Source organism: Pan paniscus, chromosome 10 (genome assembly GCF_029289425.2).
Source record: "Pan paniscus chromosome 10, NHGRI_mPanPan1-v2.0_pri, whole genome shotgun sequence".
In the NCBI taxonomy this organism is placed as follows: Eukaryota; Metazoa; Chordata; class Mammalia; order Primates; family Hominidae; genus Pan; species Pan paniscus.
In genome coordinates, this window is record NC_073259.2 from 103,113,569 (window position 1) to 103,134,367 (window position 20,799).

The 20,799-nt window shown below is 39.6% G+C and overlaps 1 protein-coding gene across 5 annotated transcripts in view; it reads right to left on the minus strand.

Moving 5' to 3' along the window:
• Positions 1-20,799, minus strand: part of NR2C1 (nuclear receptor subfamily 2 group C member 1) — a 52,387-nt gene that overhangs the window by 19,128 nt on the left and 12,460 nt on the right. For all 5 annotated transcript variants that reach the window (XM_063593570.1, XM_034934250.3, XM_008960346.5 and 2 more), the window contains exons 4-9: positions 18,539-18,620; positions 16,941-17,120; positions 16,364-16,511; positions 16,186-16,276; positions 10,751-10,932; positions 8,086-8,251 (exon numbers count right to left, since the gene is read on the minus strand). In XM_063593570.1, coding sequence (XP_063449640.1) covers positions 8,086-8,251; positions 10,751-10,932; positions 16,186-16,276; positions 16,364-16,511; positions 16,941-17,120; positions 18,539-18,620 — 849 coding nt within the window. The remainder of the gene's footprint in view (positions 1-8,085; positions 8,252-10,750; positions 10,933-16,185; positions 16,277-16,363; positions 16,512-16,940; positions 17,121-18,538; positions 18,621-20,799) is intronic.

A 20,799-nucleotide genomic window follows, 5' to 3' on the forward strand; every position in this document is an offset into this window, starting at 1 on the left:
AAATGCTTACAAAGCCAGGAGAGTAAGGAGTGCAACAGGCTTGCTGGTACCAACTGGGAAGAGCATATTTATTCCCAGATAAAGGACACAGCTGTGAACTGAATTCAGTGCAGTGAAAACATATGGAATTGTGGGCTGAGCACTGCCAGCTCTTTCAGTTTTTCAAAGAGCACATTCTGTGTGAAACCTCCCTATTTAAAAAAACTGGCAGGCCGGGTGTGGTGGCTCGTGCTTATAATCCCAGCACTTTGGGAGGTGGAGACAGGTGGATCACGATGTCGAGAGATCGAGACCATCCTGGCCAACATGGTTAAACCTCATCTTTACTAAAATACCAAAAAAAATTGAGCTGTGTGTGGTGAGCAGTCCCAGCTACCCGGGAGGCTGAGGCAGGGGAATTGCTTGAACCCGGGAAGTGGAGGTTGCAGTGAGCCAAGATTGAGCCACTGCACTCCAGCCTGGGCAACAGAGTGAGACTCCATCTCAAAACAAAACAAAACAAAAAAACCCAAACTGGCACTAAATAAAAAAAAAAATGTTTTAAAAATTACAGGTATGCCTGTGGACATACTACTAGTAAGTGGTCAGTTTATATTGCTGATCCAGTTCTTTAAAATGTCTGACCACTGTTGAAACTTTTTTCTACTTTGTAATTACTGAAATGACCAATAGTATCAAGTATAGTGAGGATACAGAAAACCAAGTACACACTACCAAGGGTGGGGTAATCTGGAGAACAATTAGTCTACCATCTACCAAAATTTTTAAAGTAAGTACATGCAGTAATACCACTTCTAAATCTGTTCCAGCAAAATACTTGCATACATGCACAAAAAAAGCATGTATAAGGATGTCCATTGCAGCTCTACATCTAACAATGAAATTAAATGCTGGCAACAACCCAAATTTCTATCACTAGAGAAAAGAATAATCCATGCTATAGAATATATGTGGGCATTAAAATTGGAAAGATAAACTGAGATGTAATGGTATACAAAAAATCTCACAGACATCCAAGTGGAAAAAACTGTAAAACAGTATGTATTAAATAGATGACCCAATTTATGTTAAAGAGTACATATATATGTATACCTAAAAAGTACAGAAGGAAACACGCCACACAGTTAACAGTGGCTACCTCTGGGTAGGGTAGGTAGATGTGTCCATATGTATTTTTCTGGGGAATGACTATTATAGCTTTCATCAGATTCTCAAAGGTATCTTTTTTTTTTTTTTGAGATGGGGTCTCGCTCTGTCACCCAGGCTGGAGTGCAGTGGCGTGATCTCAGCTCTCTGCCCAGGTTCAAATGAATGTCCTTCCTCAGCCTCCCCAGTAGCTGGGACTACAGGCGTGTGCCACCAGGCCCCGCTAATTTTTTTTGTATTTTTAGTAGAGACGGGGTTGTACCACGTTGGCCAGGCTCATCTCAAACTCCTGACCTCAGGTGATCCACCCGCCTGGGCCTCCTAAAGTGCTGGGATGACAGGCGTGAGCCACCGCACCTGGCCTGTCAAAGGTATCTGCTATCTAAAATACCGCACCTGGCCTCTCAAAGGTATCTTCTATCTAAAAGGCTTGAGGTTTGAAACAAAGAAAAGTTACATAAAAATGTAAAAAAAAAACCCTGCCTTTGTTCATTATTAGCCAAGAATGGTTTACCTATTTATAAATGGTACCAAGTAATAAAACAAAAGGGCAATTAATAGTTGAAATTCTGTAAGTGAGAAGAAAATTTTTTACATATTTAAGAATGTTTGAGAAAGGTTTACTACAGCAGTAAGTTAAAATACAATTATTTAAGACAATTCTTGGCTGGGCGCAGTGGCTCGTGCCTGTAATTCCAGCACTTTGGGAGGCCAAGGTGAGAGGATTGCTTGAAGCCAGTAGTTCAAGACCAGCCTGGGCAACATAACAAGACCCATTTCTACAAAAAAAAACCAAAAACAAAAACAAAAACCCACACACAAAATAAAAAATTAAAAATTTAGCCAGGAGTGATGGCTCACACCTGTATCCCAGCAACTCGGGAGGCTGAGGTGGAAGAGCTGCTTGAACCTAGGAATTTTGAGACCAACCTGGGAAACACAGTAAGACCTCATCTCTAAAAATGAAAAAATTAGCTGCACATGGTGGTGTGCACCTGTAATCCCAGTTACTTAGCAGACTGAGGCAGAAGGATCCCTTTAGCCCAGAACGTAGAGGTTGCAGTGAGCCAGGATTGTGCCACTGAACTCCAGCCTGGGTGACAGAGCAAGACCACATCTTAAAAAACAAAATATATCATATCTTTTCAGAATTACCCAAGGTGAGTAAAAAGAAAGTCTGAAAAACTAAGGGAATTACCAAAAATTACTAGTTTTGGGGGAAGGGGCAAGTAAGATGCAAAACAACAACAAAAAAGTCCTTTGTAAGGCTAGGTGTGGTGGCTCAGGCCTGTAATCCCAGCACTCTGGGAGGCCAGGGCAGGCAGATCACTTGAGGTCAGGAGTTCAAGACCAGCCTGCCAACGAGGTAAAACCAGGTCTCTACTAAAAATACAAAAAATTAGCCGGGCATGGCGGTGTGCGCCTGTAATCCCAGCTACTCGGGAGGCTGAGGTGCCAAGAATAGCTGGAACCCAGGGGGTGGAGGCTGCAGTGAGCCAAGATTGTGCCACTGTACTCCAGCCTGGGAGACAGAGCAAGACTCTGTCTCAAAAAAAAAAAAAAATCCCTTGCAAAATAGTTTAAAATTGCATTTAAATAAAATATTAATACTTGTAATGTGTAGACACTGGATATAATGGTTTTGCTTTACACAACAGTGGTGGTAACTCTGAAAACTTTCTGCTGCTTTAATCATAAAATGGAAATAGTTTACAACACACACTAAAGGGACTCATTATTTAAAATATTACTACACCATGTTAACTTATAAAGAGAGAAAATGTTTCATAATCTGTTCTACATGCTCAATAAAACTCTAGTATTCTGAATCAGAAAGCTAATGTTGGCTGAAGAAACAATAGTCCATTTCACAAGTCTTTGAGACTGAAAAGACAAAGATTTATTCCTAGATAAAGAGTGAGCTTCCCCAAAATGCCTGTAGATCTTTAGGTTTATAAATTGAATTATACACATTTTTCAAATTAGAAAAGTTCAATATATTGAGTGAATTTTTAAAGAGCACTGACAAGAACTAAACCTGACCAATCTGTTTTAGAAGTTATTAGTTGCTTCTACAATTATCTTTCTAGCAGTTTCTGTATTGAAATCTTATATCAGCCTGCGTGATATAGCTTTTTTTGTGTGTGTGAGATGCAGTCTTGTTCTGTCGCCCAGGCTGCAGTGCAGTGGTGCCATCTTGGCTCACTGCAACCTCCGCCTCCCGGGTTCAAGCAATTCTCCTGCCTGAGCCTCCTGAGTAGCTGGGATTACAGGTGCCCGCCACCACACCCGGCTAATTTTTTTTTTTTTTTTTGTATTTTTAGTAGAGATGGGGTTTCACCATGTTGGTCAGTCTGGTCTTGAACTCCTGACCTCGTGATCCACCCACCTCAGCCTCCCAAAGTGCTGACATTACAGGTGCGAGCCACCCTGCCCAGCCGATATAGCTTTTAAAAAATCACTGGATGGCCGGGTGGGATGGCTCACGCTTATAATCCCAGCACTTTGGGAGGCCGAGGTGGGCGGATCATTGGAGCTCATGAGTTAGCATGGGCAACATGATGAAACCTCGTCTGTTTTTAAAAAAAAATAGAAAAATCAGCTGGGAGTGGTGGTGCATGCCTGTAGTCCCAGCTACTCAGGAGGCTGAGCTGGGAGGATGGCTTGAGTCTGGGAGGCAGAGGTTGCAGTGAGTCGCGATCACGCCACTGCACTCCAACCTGGGCTATAGAGCCAGTCTGTCTCAAAAAAACAAAAACAAAATCCTTGGAGGCTGAGCACAAGCACAGTGGCTCAGGCCTATGATCTCAGCACTTTGGGAGGTCGAGGTGGGAAGATCATTGCTTGTGGCCAGGAGTTTGAGACCAGCCTGGGCAACATAGTGAAACCTCATCTCCACACAAATAGAAAAAAATCATTTGAGTTAGGAGATCTGGATTCTGCTTCCAACTTTTTGTTAATCACTTCGCCTAATTACCAGTATGACCCTAGATTACATATTCATTCAGTAACTATTTACTTAGAGTTCACTGGGAACCAGTAAGTGCTATTGTCTCAGTGGAAGAATAAAATAAAAACTGAATGAGCTATAGAAAAGGGCTAAGAAAGCTAATAACATGTGTGAGAAACCATGGGCAGCTGGGTCAGAATGTGGAGGGCCCTAAAAGGTCAAGTTATAGAGACCGGACTTAATTTCATAACATATGGGCAATGGGAAGCTACTGAAGGCTGGTAAGTAGCAGAGTGACATAATTTGATTTTTAACAAATATAACGCTGGTACCAGCACACAGGACAAGATGGAAAAGAAAGACTGGAAGCGAAGATATTAGGGTAACAAATCAAGAAAGGAATTTTAAAAGGCCTAAAATATGGTGAAGGAAATGAAGCGGAAGGGAGAAATTCAAGCAATGGAATGGTTAAAATTCAGTTATGGAATGAGAGGAGTGAGGCTTAGGGAGAGTAATTGCCTCTAAAGTTGCAAACATGGGTGACCAGAAAGACTGACTCTAATATGAAGATAATAAAATTTTAGAAATAAGTATATGCAATTTCCAAAACCACCTCACTTCTGTTGCATGTATGTAATTTCTAAAATGGGAATATGACCTACCATATTCTTAAAATCTTCTAAGGAGATTTTAAGAATCAAGTAAAATAAAGTACATGAAATCATACCAAAAATTATGAAGTTTAATAAAAATCCTTTTCTTTTTTTTTTAAAGATGGAGTATCGCTCTGTCACTTAGGCTGGAAGGCAGTGATGCAATCTTGGCTCACGGCAACCTCCGCCTCCCCGGGTTCAAGCAATTCTTCTGCCTCAGCCTCCTGAGTAGCTGGGGTTATAGGCATGCGCCACTACGCCTGGCTAATTTTTGTATTTTTAGTAAACACGGGATTTCGTCATGTTGGCCAGGCTGGTCTCGAACTCCTGACCTCAGGTGATCTGCCTGCGTAGGCCTTCCAAAGTGCTAGGATTACAGGTGTGAGCCACCACACCCGGCCAATAAAAATCTTAAATATTACTACTGCCCTTGATTTTTCAAAATCAAACTTCAAGTTTCATTATTAGACTATTTCTCCTTACTACCAAGATTGCTTTGAACAAGACACTAAAAATCTCTACATCTCTTTCTTCATCCACCAAATGAGAATAAAAATTCTAACCCTACCAGGTATTGTAGGTTACACTTGTAATCCCAGCACTTCGGGAGGCCAAGGTGAGAGGATCACTTGAGGCCAGGAGTATAAGATAAGCCTGGACAACAAAGTGAGATCCCATCTCTACATAAAAATTTTTTAAATTAGCTGGGTGTGGTGGCACATGCCTGTGGTCTCAGCAACATGAAAGACTGAAGCAGGAGAATCCCTCGAGCCCAGGAGGTCGAGGCTGCAGTGAGCTGTGATTATGCCACTGCGCTCCAGCCTGGGTGAGAGTGAGACCCTATCTCACAAAGAAAAAAAAAATTAAAAATTCTAACCTCAGCATATGTGTTGAGGCCCAAAGGAAACAGTGTATGTGAAAATATGCTGCAAACTACAGTGTACATAGAAATGCAACAGAGGAACAAAATGCTATTCAGCTCAGCAAGTAAGAAAGGATTGAGTTCTTTGATTACAGATGTAAGGTCTTGAAACCCATGATCAGAAAACTTCAATGTGAGAACCATGAAATTACCAGACTCTAGGAGCTAAGCAGGGAAATCACTGAAAAGTAAAACATTTGACTTCACAAGGCTGTAAGACTTCGAGAAAGATGAAGTGGTCCTTTTCAGGAGAGTAAGAAACTTTATAGTGCTGACTGTGAGGATACTTAGGAAGACAAAGATGGGAATGACAAAAGCCAATCCTAAGAAGAAAAAAAAGTTGTAATTTGCCAAATTCTTCTGTCCAAAACATTTCAAGCAATCAAAAACTTTGAGGACCAACATCAACAATAAACAGGTAAACTACCCCTACTTTCTAAAGAGCACTCTGGTCCTTTTCCCTCACAATGGGTCCTGTTCCTACATCTGTCTCATTTCATCCTTCCTCCCATTTAAATCCAAAGCAGAACATAAACCTAAGAAAACAAAAGAGTATCTTTTATTTAGAATACGAAAGAACAATGGGAAAAATCAAGTTTTGCCTTGCTCCACCCTTGTCCATAAATCTTACCATAATTTTTTAGAATGATACTGATTATTCCAATTACTTTTTCTTATAGCACTCATAAAAATTTTTCCTGTAGAGTGTAGAAAAAAAATTTCTAATTTTTTCCATGTAAATTATCTCTGGTAAAATTTTACATAAAAATTGGCTTCACTGATACATTTTATTGACTACATCAAATTACACTATTTTAAGCCACAGAGTTTTCTCTGTGGCTATTTCTACCAAGTCAAATTTTATAGATACAAATATTACTTTGCACTCATAATTTCTACTGGTATACATATTTATTTGATAGCTGTACATATTCTCCTAAAAAAATCCATGGAATTTTATAATCTATAGTAAAAGTATGAGCAGTCACCCTCAGGTATTCCAGGACTGCTATATATTGCTAAGTGAAATCTATATGCATTCAATCCCTTTGCATACATCTTGCTAAGAGTATCCACAGCTGAGTGGTTAAAATGGAGGAGTCAAAACATGATCGTAATGTAAGGTCTCCACAGTGAGCATGGCTATAACTCTGTCCAAGCATTATTTGAATGACAAATCAAATAGTAGAAAGTGATTTTCTAGTCTTCTACATGTATTATTTCTAGTATTCTGCATGTATTGTTTCTGTCATAAATAAATTAGGTTGGTGAAAAAGTAATTGCAGCCTTAAAAGTAATGGCAAAACCCACAATTATTTATGGGAACAAAATAAATTATAAATGTACCTTCTCCAAAATGGCTAAAAAGTGTAAGTTAAAAACTAAAAGTTAAAATATATTAAATAATTTGTATCTTTTTAAATTTTATTATGTAATTTTAATTTATAATAGAGATGAGGTCTCGGCATGTTGCCCAGGCTGGTCTCCAACTCCTGGACTCATGCAATCCTCTGGCCTCAGCCTCCCAAAGTACTGCAATGACAGGTGGGAGCGACTGCACCTGGCCAATTTGTATCTTATAATAATGCTGGAAGCCAGCTAATTAAGATGATACATAACAAATGGAGCTCTTTGTAGTTACTATGGTAAGAGCAAACTATCTGGGTCTTATTGATTACAATATAGTAGTAGCTAGGCATTGAACAAAAGCAGTCCATTCAACACATCATGAATGCCAATACTTAAAGTTTAACAAAATGTGCTGAAAAGTTATAAAAGCTAACTTTTAAATGCAATAACTGCTATTATAACTGACTTAACAGGATGCTTTATTACGCCATTATCTTATCTACATAAGGCTTTAGCCTCCTGCATAGATGCACACTAACATGCCCAGCTTATTCAGTATCTTGATAAACAGAAGAGAAAAGCCTAAAGACATTTTGTTTCTATATGCAGATGAGTTTTTTTTTTTTTTTTTTTTTTGAGACAGAGTTTTGCTCTTGTTGCCCAGGCTGAAGTGCAATGGCGTGATCTCGGTTCACCATAACCTCCGCCTCCCGAGTTCAATCGATTGTCCTGCCTCAGCCTCCCGAGTAGCTGGGATTACAGGCATGCGCCATCACATCTGGCTAATTTTGTATTTTTAGTAGAGACGGGGTTTCTCCATGTTGGTCAGGCTGGTCTCGAACTCCTGACCTCAGGTGATCTGCCCACCTCGGCCTCCCAAAATGCCAGGATTACAGGCATAAGCCACTGTGCCTGGCCCAGATGAGTATGTTTTAGCTGCTGTTTTGAAATTCTATCAGGGATATTTCTGACTTTAAAAGCACAACAAACATACTTTGATTTTTGAAAGGTAGATCAAAATCAAGCAACACAACATACAAGTTAAAAAAAACATATAGAAATACCCTGAAAGCTACATGTGAATCGCTGAGAAGTGGCCCCTCTTTTTCGGTGTAATTTATGCTTGAATCTCCAGTGATTAGGTGTACACTTCCTTCCATGCCCGCTACTGAGCTCTGGCAGGCTGTGCTCTCTCCAGGATTCAATGCTTTTGCAAGAGTGTCAAATGCCCTGTATGAAGACATCAGAAGCTGTGAGCTTGACCAAACACTGCAATAAAATAACAATTCTACATAGGATTCTGGAATTAAGATTTAAGCCTAAAAAACTGGCCAGGCTGGTCTAGAACTCAAGTGATATGCCCGCCTCAGCCTTCGAAAGTGCTGGGATTACAGGCATGAGCCACATGCCTGGCCTAAAGTCTCTTTCTAAAATCTTGCATAATTAAGGGGGAGAAGCATCTTCATATTTTCGTATAATAATATGTTTTTAAAAGTTATATATTTTATCACTTGAGCCCAGGAGGGCAGGGCTGCAGTGAGCTATGATCACACCACTGTACTCCAGCCTGGGTGACACAGCAAGACCCTGTCTCAATTAAACGAAATTCTTTTTAATGAATTATTTTTTAAGAACATTATATATATGATATATATATATGATACTACAAGACTATCAGCCTATTTATTTTGTATACAAAAGTTACTTAGAACAAGGGTGAACTTATGTCAACTTTATTATACACAGTACAATAGGTCTTAAATTTTATTTAAAAATTCAGAAAACAATTTTACTCATGTTTATTTTTGAAACACATTCTCCCTGTGTCAGCAAGGCTGGAGTGCAGTGGCATGATCATGGCTCACTGTAATCCTGAACTCCTGGGTTCAAGCAAGCGATCCTCCCACCTCAACCTCCCGAGTAGCTGGGACTACATGTGCGCACCACCATGCTCAGCTAATTTTTAAATTATCTGTAGAAACTGGGTCTCACTATGTTGCTAAGGCTGGTCTCCCAACTCCTGGACTCAAGCAATCCTGCCACCTTGGCCTCCCAAAGTGCTGAGATTACAGGCATGAGCTACTGCACCCGAGCAGAGAGTATTTTAAAATGTGTGGTCACATAGCTAAATCTAAACTGTAACAGTTTGATATTAGAATAATAACAAACTAATGTTAGCAAATAATTACTCAAAATAGTTCCCCATATTTTTCAGTAGGCCTCCTAGAGTTTCTTAAAATCTCATGTTCAACAAAGCATTACTTATTGTGACTCTTAAATGTAGTTTATTCAGTATATATATTATATTTTGTTGTTGTTTGAGACAGACTCTCGTTCTGTCGCCCAGGCTAGAGTACAGTGGCATGATCTCGGCTCACTGCAACCTCCACCTCTGGGGTTCAAGCGGTTCTCCTGCCTCAGCCTACCAAGTAGCTGGGATTACAGGCATGCACCACCACACCCAGCTAATTTTTTCATTTTTAGTAGAGATGGGGTTTCACCATGTTGGCCAGGCTGGTCTCAAACTCCTGACCTCAGGTGATCCACCCCTCTCGGCCTCCTAAAGTGGTAGGATTACAGGCATACGCCACCGTGCCCGGCCAATTCAGCATATTTTTATCATATCTTTTTTTTTTCCTTTAGAGATGGGGTCTAGTTGCCGGTTGACTCAAAATCCCAGGCTGAAGTGATCTTCCCGCCTCAGCCTCCTATACACTAATGTGTTCAGCTTATTCAATATTTTAAATGATAAACGCAGTGTAGGAAAACCCTGAATAAATTGTTTCTATATCCTAAGCATTAATATTTACAGAATAAAAAACAGAATTCTGATACTACTTTCTTCAACTGTAACTTAAAACTGTAGTTGATTAAACTAAATCTTTTACATTAATTTTCATCACTAGAAATTGAGCAGGATCAATATGATTGCCTAGAAAGACAAGTGTTTCGCTCTCCATACACATCTTCATCTTTAGAAGAAAAAATTCCTAAGTTTTAAGACCACATTTCTAATCTAATATTCATTTACTGATTTTGTCATTTAGAATATAACCTTTCATAATGAATGCAGGTTTTCAGTTAAAACTTACTATGCCTTAAATTTTCTAAGTGAAAATAGAAATGTAGGTTAAGCATTCCTAATACTAAAATCCAAAATGCTCTAAAATCAGAAACTTTTTGAGCACCAACATGATGCCACAAGTGGAAATTTCACACCTGACCTCTCACGATGGGTTGCAGTCAAAAAGCAGGTGTATAACAGTTTATTCAGTGTTTATTCCCTGTCCCCAAGGGAAAAAAGATCCTCCCAGCTGAGATAAATCTTTTCTGTATACGCCCAGATTCCCCCAAGTAAGCACGCCCACTAAGGATGATAAAATGGCACATGTACAGGCAGACATGCCAATGGCAAGTTCCCCCGATTCCCCATAAGGAGCCAAGACCTATGTGTATTACTCACTGTGGATTTTTGCATATTCTCTTCTTTGTGGTGTAAAGATATTTTTGAAAAGGTCAGAAAGGCCTGCATGGTACCCAGAGTAATGCAAACATTCCAAAATCTGAAATCTGAATGTTTCTGGTCTGAACAAAGCATTTCAGATAAGAGATAATCAACCTGTATTTGTTTTCTGAAACTTTTATAAATAGCATTTAACATAAAAATGTTTTAAGAAATACTGAAAGACATGTAAACAAAAGGACATTGATAATCAAAAGATACCTTACCTTGAAACATCACCGTTGGTCTGCATTTCTTGAAATTCACACAAAGAGGTATCATCATTGCTTAAGCTTTCAATCATAGACATTTCATTACTATTTTGAGAAAGATCTTTAGTTTTTCCAAGATTCGCTAATGATGTAACCACACTGGCCAATGTACTTAAATCTCCCTGACATGATTCAGCCTTTAAAAGAAAGGGTATTAAAATTCTGTGAATTGGTATCACAATTTTTTCAATCTGAAATATCCAATTATAGATTATGATATGCCAACAAAAGAACAGTATGATAAATGAAACCTGGAAAGTTAAAGGGCTGAGCTTTCAGAAATTTATTGAGGAAAATACAAGTTTAAAAACATCAGGTGTATTTCTTAAGAAATGTTTATATGTTACTTTGTTTGTTTTTTTTTTTTTTTGGGATGGAGTCTTGCTTTGTCACCAGGCTGGAGTGCCGTGGCATGATCTCAGCTCACCGCAACCTCTGCCTGCCAGGTTCAAGCGATTCCCCTGCCTCAGCCTCCCAAGTAGCTGGGATTACAGGCACATGCTACCATGCCCAACTAATTTTTTGTATTTTAGCTGAGACAGGGTTTCACCATGTTGGCTAAGATGGTCTTGATCTCCTGACCTCATGATCTGCCTGCCTCGGCCTCCCAAAGTGTTGGGATTACAGGCGTGGGCCATCGCGCCCGGCCGTATATGTTACTTTTTTTTGAGACAAGTTCTCCCTTGTCACCCAGACTGGAGTACAGTGGCACGACCACAGATCACTGCATCCTTAAATTTCTGGGCTCACTGATCCTCCTACCTCAGCCTCCTGAGCAGCTGAGCCTACAGGTGTGCACTGCTATGCCTGGGTTGTTTTTTCATTTTTTGAGATGGGGTCTTGCTGTGTTGCCCAGGCTGGTCTTGAACTCCTGGTATCAAGTGATCCTCCCTGCCTCAGCCTCCTAAGTACAATTTCTAAAACTTACTATACAAACTATAAACTTGTATGGAATATAAAGAATACTAGTGAAGAGTGGGGGAAAAAACGGCAAATGAATTGTTGAACAGACTTCCTAGGATGCCAACTTTTGCCAGACACTGTGTTAATTAAATGTGTTAAAAGGCACTGTGTTAAACACAAACATTAAAAGAAATAGATTAGTTACCCATTATTCTCTTTTTTGTCACTGGAGTTGAAAACTCTCTTTATATAGGTAAGATACTGATCTTTCGATTTGTCTTTTTTTTTTGAGACAGAGTCCCACTCTGTCACCCAGGCTGGAGTGCAGTGGTGTGATCTCAGCTCACTGCAACCTCCAACTCCTGGGTTCAAGTGATCCTCCCACCTCAGCCTCCTGACTACAGGCGCATACCACCATGTCCAGCTGATTTTTAAATTTTTTGTAGAGATGGGGTTTCATCATGTTGCCCAGGCTGGTCTCAAACTCCTGGGCTCAAGTGATCTACCTGCCACAGTTTCCCAAAGTGCTGGGATTACAGACATGAGCCACTGTGCCCGGCTTGTCTTCATTTTTTAAATGTTTGTTGAAAATGTGTATATTACTTGTGCATTAGCTACAATTCTTTTATAAAAAAGAATTTTCTCTCAACTCTTTTGACAACTCAGAAATATAATTTGTACAGGAAAGGCAGGTAAGTGCTTTATTTTTCTTTTACTTTGTTATCAATTTTCAGAGCAAGAAGCTGATATCCTAGCAATTTCTAATTGTGATACATGAGGTTTTCTGAGTATAATTTTTAATTCATAGATTTTCATATATTTGATGCTTTATATATTTGATTTAAATTTATTAAATTCTTTTGTAAATCCTTTCCCATCCTAACCTAATGAGAAGCCTTTTAAGTTGCCTTCTATGGCCTACTGGGCCAACCCCTTAATGGTATCTTCTTATTAATACTTTCTTCATGGTTTTTTCTTTTTGGTGTTTTTTTTTTGTTGTTGTTGTTGTTGTTGTTGAGACAGAGTCTTGCTCTGTCGCCAGGCTGGAGTGCAGTGGCGCAATCTTGGCTCGCTGCAAGCTCCACCTCCTGGGTTCACGCCATTCTCCTGCCTCAGCCTCCTGAGGAGCTGGGACTACAGGCGCCCGCCACCATGCCCAGCTAATTTTTTGTATTTTTGGTAGAGACAGGGTTTCACGTTAGCCAGGACAGTCTCGATCTCCTGACCTCGTGATCTGCCCGCCTTGGCCTCCCAAAGTGCTGGGATTACAGGCGTGAGCCACCGCGCCTGGCCCTTTTTGGTGTTCTTAATACTAAAATAACACATATGTTCCCATGATGTTTCATTTATTGTAACAATCAGTTTCTGTGAGATTTTGGTGAATCAGTAGAATAAAATAATTTTTGTGCCTTCTCCAAATTAATCAATGGTCCAAAAATCATTTACTGAAAACCCTACCAGTTATCATGTACTTACATAATTAATACCTATATATGCATTTTATTTAACTCCCATAACAACTCTGAAATAGAAATCATCATTCCTCTTTTGCTAACCAGAAAAATGACCCAAATAGTAGAGGTGGGACTGGCTGACTGCCAAAGTCTATGCTTTTTTTTTTTAAGAGACAGTGTTTTTTATAGACACTCTTATCGCCTAGACTGGAGTGCAGTGCCAGGATCATAGCTCACTGCAGCTTTGAACTCCTAGGCTCAAGTAATCCTCTGCCTCAGCCTCCCAAACAGCTGGGACTACAGGCATGCACCACCATGCCTGGGTAATTTTTTTATTTTTAGAGACAGAGTCTCACTATGTTTCCCAGGTTGGTCTCAAATTCCTAGCCTCAAGGAACTCTTCAACTTCAGCCTCCTGAGCTGCTGGGATACAGGCTTGAGCCACTGTGCCCAGAAAAGCCCATAATGTTAAGCACTGCCCCAAGAAATTTTCTTATATTTGAATAAAAAGTACATTAGTTACAATTTTAAATGTTTTAATATTCACCTAAAACTTAGAAGCTTATGTAGTCTCTTCTATCTAGCAACATATCTAACTAGATTCTTAAGTTTTTGCCCCTAAAGGCTCTTAGCCAACATAGAAAACTTTCATCTTGTGACTTCAGAGTTTTGGGGCAATTTATCAGAGAAGCTTACCATACGGTTGTCATAACAATTTAATACAAAGATATACAAGTGAGCACAGTGTCTGGGCAGAGTAGTTTGTCAAGGAAACCTAGTTCCCTTCCTTTCTTAAAGGAGTTAATATGTCAGTAAAACCAATTATCATTCTAACCTTGAATCATGTAGACAGGGCTAAGTGAAGTTTTCCAAAATATATGGCAAGAGGCCACTGCCTCACCTAGCAATTACATGCTAAAGCCCAAACTGTAAGATAGATACTTTTATTACTCTTATTTTACAGATGAGAAAGTGAGGCACTAAGAGGTCAAATAACTTGCCTAATGTTATATAGCTAGTAAGTGGTAGATGAAATTTGATTTCAGAGCCTAAGTATTTAGAGCGCCTTAAAGCATCAAGTGACAAATATATAACAAATCTTGCATAAACAGGACAAATAATCTTACAGGTTATATAAAATCAGATCCCAGCCGGGCGCAGTGGCTCACGCCTGTAATCCCAGCACTCTGGGCGGCCGAGGCAGGCGGATCATGAGGTCAGGCGATTGAGACCATCCTGGCTAACACGGTGAAACCCTGTCTCTACTAAAAATACAAAAAATTAGCCGGGCGTGGTGGCGGGCGCCTGTAATCCCAGCTACTCGGGAGGCTGAGGCAGGAGAATGGCGTGAACCCAGGAGGCGGAGGTTGCAGTGAGCCGAGATCAGGCCACTGCACTCCAGCCTGGGTGACAGAGCAAGACTCCGTCTCAAAAAAAAAAAAAAAAAATCAGATCCCGGCTAGGTAGGGAGGCTCATGCACATAACCCCAGCAATCTGGAAGGCTGAGGTGGGAGGGTCACTTGAGCCCAGGAGTTCAAGACCAGCTGGGTAACACAATGAAACTCGGTCTCTACAAAAATAGGAAAAATTAGCCAGGCACAGTGTCACGTGCCTGCAGCCCTAGCTTCTTGGGAGGCTGAGGTGAGAGGATCCCTGGAGCCTGAGAGGACGAGGCTGCAGCAAGCCATTACTGTACCACCACTGTACCCCCAGCTTGGGTGACAAGAGGGGACCCTGTTTAAAAAACAAACATGGTTGAGAGAAACCCTGATTGTAGGCTTCCTAAAATCTGTTTTCAGATATGAGTTTTCAGGAGAAATTTTTGCTTCTTGTTCTCCCAAAGGGCTTCTGACAAGTACAGAAACTCTTCATGTTCAATTTAAATAAACAAACTGTTTTTCCTTTAGACCCTTGGTCTAACACAGAGCTGCTCCAATCTCTAAGAGAACTGGGTGACTTGGATACATAAAAGGAGAGCTCTTGCAGTCCTATTCCTACTCTTGACTCAAGTAAATATTTTGATGGAGGTGAGCCAAGAATTTCCTTTTACCTGAAATATTTTAAGTATTTTGGCACTAAAAAATAAAAAAAGTATTTTGGCACTAACAAATCTGTAAGGGAGCATAAAAGAAATATTAAGAATTTTACGGCTGGGCGTGCTGGCTCACGCCTGTAATCCCAGCACTTTGGGAGGCCAAGGCGGGTGGATCACGAGGTCAGGAGATCGAGACCATCCTGGCTAACAAGGTGAAACCCCGTCTCTACTAAAAATACAAAAAAATTAGCTGGGTGTGGTGGCAGGTGCCTGTAGTCCCAGCTATTCAGGAGGCTGAGGCAGGAGAATGGCGGGAACCCAGGAGGCGGAGCTTGCAGTGAGCCGAGACTGTGCCACTGCACTCTAGCCTCGGCAACAGAGTGAGACTCCATCTCCAAAAAAAAAAAAAAAAAAAAAAAGAATTTTACACATATAATAAATTTCTTTTACTGAGGACTCGTATTTCAAGATGAGGGAAGAGTATGTGTTTGTTGCTTTCATGTTGAAGGGATAATCATCCTAGTGAAATTATGAACATTTCTGATTTTTTTTTTTTTTTTTTTTTTGAGACAGAGTTTCACGCTTGTTGCCCAGGCTGGAGTGCAATGGCACTATCTCGGCTCACTGCAACCTCCACCTACCGGGTTCAAGCGATTCTCCTGCCTCAGCCTCCCGAGTAGCTGGGATTACAGGCATGCGCCACCACGCCCAGTTAATTTTTCCATTTTTACTGGAGACGGGGTTTCTCCATGTTGGTCAGGCTGGTCTTGAACTTCTGACCTCAAGCGATCCATGTGCCTCGGCCTCCCAAAGTGCTGGGATTACAGGTGTGAGCCACTGTGCCCAGCCGAACATTTCTAATTTATATTAAAAAAAAAAAGCAACTTGTAATATGGAATATTTAAGAACAAAGCAATTTACCAAAGCAAAGGAAGTGATTAGGAAAACATTTTAAAATGCTTAAAAATATCTAAGCTTTAAATTGTACTAAACACACCTTATCTGATGTCATCAGCACAGTTGACTCAGTTTTTACTCCAGATGGATGAATATTCACGAACATTCCTGAATCTAACAGTCCTGTTGACCTGTAACAAATCAGCACAAATTTTGGCCTGAGTTTCATTGGGAAGAAAAACAAAATGACCAGCTACTCAGTGTCTGTTTTACTTTACCTTGTACTTTCACTATCTGCTACAAAAGTTGGAGTTGCAGTTAATGGGCTACGAAGGTCCTTTCGGATATAGATTTTTTCTGTTGAAGCAGCACAGTTGGAAGATTTTTCTCGTGATACTTCAATGGGTTTTCTTTCACATTGGACAGCTACAAAAATGTGTTAAACTATTATATCACAATATAGGATTTACAGGCAATTATAAATATAAGCTGTAGGTAAGCTTAATGCTGCTAATAGGAGACATGGCTACCATACTAAACTCCAAAGATAACCATCAATCTTTAGAAATTATGTGCAAGTTCAACAAAGTTGCTTTAGATTAGTAAAACCAACCAATCTGCATGTCTCATTCTTTTTGCCAAACACAAACTACAAATACGTGCTTTTTACACAGGTATTCGATAAATATTAGTAGAATAAATAAAAAAATACATACGTATGTCTGTATTCTTATATTTTTAGTTGGAAAACTGTAAACTAAAAAGTATACATATTTGACATTTTGTTAATTTCAATACTCTTGTAGTTTGCTGGAATCTTTAAAAAGTATTTTCTCCTTAAAAGCTAATACATACAGTCTTGCTTCATTCCAAACGCAATACATCTCTGTAACCTGCAGTATTGACAGCGGTTTCGGTGGTGCTTATTAATAATACAATCCTTTGATCCTCGACATGCATATACTAAATTTTTTCGGATGCTTCTTTTAAAAAATCCTTTGCAGCCTTCACAAGTTACTGCTCCATAATGACGTCCTAGAGAGAAAATGTTTAAGAAAATATAAAAGTCACATTATTTCAGGACAGAAATGAAATAAGCGAATTTCTTCCCTTTAAACAACATATAAGATGAAACTGATTTTTGAGCTTCTGACATGAAAAACATTTTTAGAAGTTATTTTTATTTATCATAATTTTTTTAGAGACAGGATCTCGCTCTGTGGCCCAGGCTGAAGTGCAATGGTGCGATCACAGTTCACTGCAGTCTCGAACTACTGGACTCAAGGGATATCCCCAAGTAGTTGGGACTACAGGCTTGCGCCACCACCCCCGACCAGTTTTATTATTTTTTTTTCGTAGAGACAGTCTTGCCATTTTGCCCAGGCTGGTCTTGAACTCCTGGCCTCAAGCGATCCTCCTGCCTCCACTCCCAAAATGCTGGGATTACAGGCATGAGCCATCTCACCTGGCCTAATGTAATACATTATTAAAGATCAGAAGTCATTATTTTTAAATGATTCCTTTGCCAAAATTTCTAGTTTTCACATTAAAAAATGTTTCTACAGCTGGGCGTGGTAGCTCACGCCTGTAATCCTAGCACTTTGGGAGGCCAAGGCAGGTGGATCACTTGAGGTCAGGAGTTCAAGACCAGCCTGGCCAACATGGCAAAAGCCCGTCTCTACTGAAAATACAAAAATTAGCAGGGCATGGTGGCACACGCCTGTAGCCCCAGCTACTCAGAAGGCTGAGGCAGGAGAATTGCTTGAACCCAGGAGGCAGAGGTTGCAGTGAGCCGAGATTGCACCACTGCACTACAGTCAGGGTGACAGAGCAAGACTCCATCGCAAAAAAAAAAAAATTTTTTTTTTTACATGTTCACTTTCAAAAGTGAAATATGCATTTTATTTCATTACAAATCAAATTAAATTGCACTGAAGTTAAAAAATATAAGTGAATAAAGAACTTTGGGACTGGGCATGGGGGCTCACACCTGTAATCCCAGCACTTTGGGAGGCCAAGGAGGGGAGGGTGGATCACCTGAGGTCAGGAGTTTGAGACCAGCCTGGCCAACATGGTGAAACTCCATTTCTAATAAAAATACAAAAATTAGCCACGCGTGCTGGCATGCACCTTAGCCCCAGCTCCTTGGGAGACCGAGGCAGGAGAATTTCTTGAATCCAGGAGGTAGAGGCTGCAGTGAGCTGAGATCACGCCACTGCATTCCAGCTGGAGCAACAGTGAGACTCTATATCACAAACAAAGAAGAACTCTGGGAAAAAATTAGTTAAATGTTATAGGCTACAAATATGAACCATAAAAATGACATACTCCTTTATTTCTCTTCTTACTTTTAGTAGAAGAAACATGGTAGTGTGGTAGTTATTTCAACAACACGACACATATAGGAGGTTATTTTTTTTTTTCTATTTTTAGGAGGTTATTCTTAATGTTACCTGATGCTTTGTCTCCACATACTACGCAAAGATCAAAAACCTTATTTGGTCCTTGGTCTGGAGAAGAATTATCTGTTAGGAGCTAAAAAAAAAAAAAAAAAAAAAAAAAGAAAACAAAAACGAAAACCTGTTGTTACTCAACAGCACTCATTCTGTTAAAAAAATTAAAGAACATTCAGTTGGTCTTGCTTTGTTGCTTTTTCACAAGTTATTTTTAAACTTTGTACTCTATGAAGAGCTCAGAACAAGAGCTCAGAACCTTTCTACATGTAATGACATGACAAAAATAAGCTTATAATGGCATAAAGAGATAACTCTAAACCTTTTAAATAGGAAAGGGGCTATAAATAAATTTCCTTGAGGTAATTATAATCATGCAGATGTGCTTGCTATACAAAGGTATGGACTTAAAAAGCTCATCACTAGGCACAGCTAATAAGATACTGGCAAAGGAAACTAGTTTCTTCTTTAAAAAACAAAAAAAGGCTGGGTGCAGTGGCTCACACCTGTAATCCCAGCACTTTGGGAGGCTGAGGCGGACAGACCACCTGAGGTCAGAAGTTCAAGACCAGCCTGGCCTACGTGGTGAAACCCTGTCTCTACTAAAAATACAAAAAATTAGCCGGGTGTGGTGGAGAGTGCCTGTAATCCCAGCTACTTGGGAGGCTGAGGCAGGAGAATCGCTTGAACCCAGGCGGCAGAGGTTGCAGCGAGCCGAGACTGCACCACTGCACTTTGGCCTGGGAGACAGAACGAGACTCCATCTCAAAAACAAAACAAAACAAAACCAAGAACAGCAAACTAGTTTCTTCCTTTAGGTTTATCTTTCAACCTTTTCATCATTTTCTTTCAATCTTGAAATGTGAACAAATAAATTCAATTAAAGAAAATGGTATGGCATTTGAATTCCTCCAGGAATACTTCTGATTTTATGAACTTTAAATGGTTCTTAAAATGACTGCCCCTTACTATGTAATATATAGCATCATTTCTTCTTATATCACCACAAAAATCAGTCTTCAGTAAGTACTTAAGCTTCTGGTACTAGATGTCCTATGAAAGCATCTATGGCAAGTATTACTCTTTTCTTTAATAGCCTACCTGTTGCAAATGGTGCTAATCTTTTATCTATTATTCCTAAGTCTGGAAGGAGATATTGAGAGATTAAGGGATTTACCCACATTCATGAGAAAAACATCAGACCAAGTCCAATGGTGGCACATCCTACAATATACCTGGCCAGTACTCCTCACACAATTGTCAAGGTCATCAAAAACAAGGAAAGTCTGAGAAACTGTCCTAGCCAAGAGAAGCCTCAGGAGACATGTCAACTCGATGCAATAAGGTATCCTGGATGGGATCCTGGGACAAACAAAGCCATTAGGCAAAAACTAAGGAAAGTCTAAACACCTATAAACTTCAGTTAACAATGTATCAGTATTGCTCATTAATTATATCATGAATGTAAAATGTTAATAATAGGGGAAACTGTGTGTATTTACGGGGGAGTAATATGGGAACTCTGTTCTATATGCTCAGTTTTTCTGCAAAAAAACTATTCTAAAATATCAAGTCTACTTCTTCAAGAAAAATTAAGGTACATATAATGTTATACTTTTTTTGTGACTTTTGTCTTGTTGATAAAACAACTTCTTATAAATCTGTGACTGTATCACTTTCTACCTTTATTTCCAAAACTAATACAAATATCATTGGATGAATAGATGATATCAGGATATATAGGCAAAATTTCATGTTTTATGAATTCAGAGTTTTTCAATCCAAAGAGGAATATTCGTGAGTTTTTCATCATAAAAGATGGAACCCAATTCTAAGTAGACCCCCTTCAAAAAGTTTCTGAAGGCAAACTTCAGAGTACATTATATTTGTATTCGATCATAGCAACCAGCAGTGAAAACATCGACATAACCACAGGCATGTGGTGTATAAAAGTTTTTGAGTCTTTGAAGAATCATGTGTAATTTTCTATTCTAGCGAAAACTAAAATGATGTAATGTTAACATATACTACTTCATTCCAGAGTAAAGCAGGAGACCATGACTGCACTGCTTGCTATTTCATGAAGATGTGCATGACAACAAAGGAGGCACAATGCTGAAGCCAGCAGCTATAGTCCAAACTTCTTGATTTGGCAGCTTCCTGTTTGTAGCACAGGCAGCTTGGTTCTGGAAAATACAGCTACAAAAGCTGCTCCTGATTTGACAATTTCCTAATTATGAAGTAGGAGGTCTCTTAGAAGC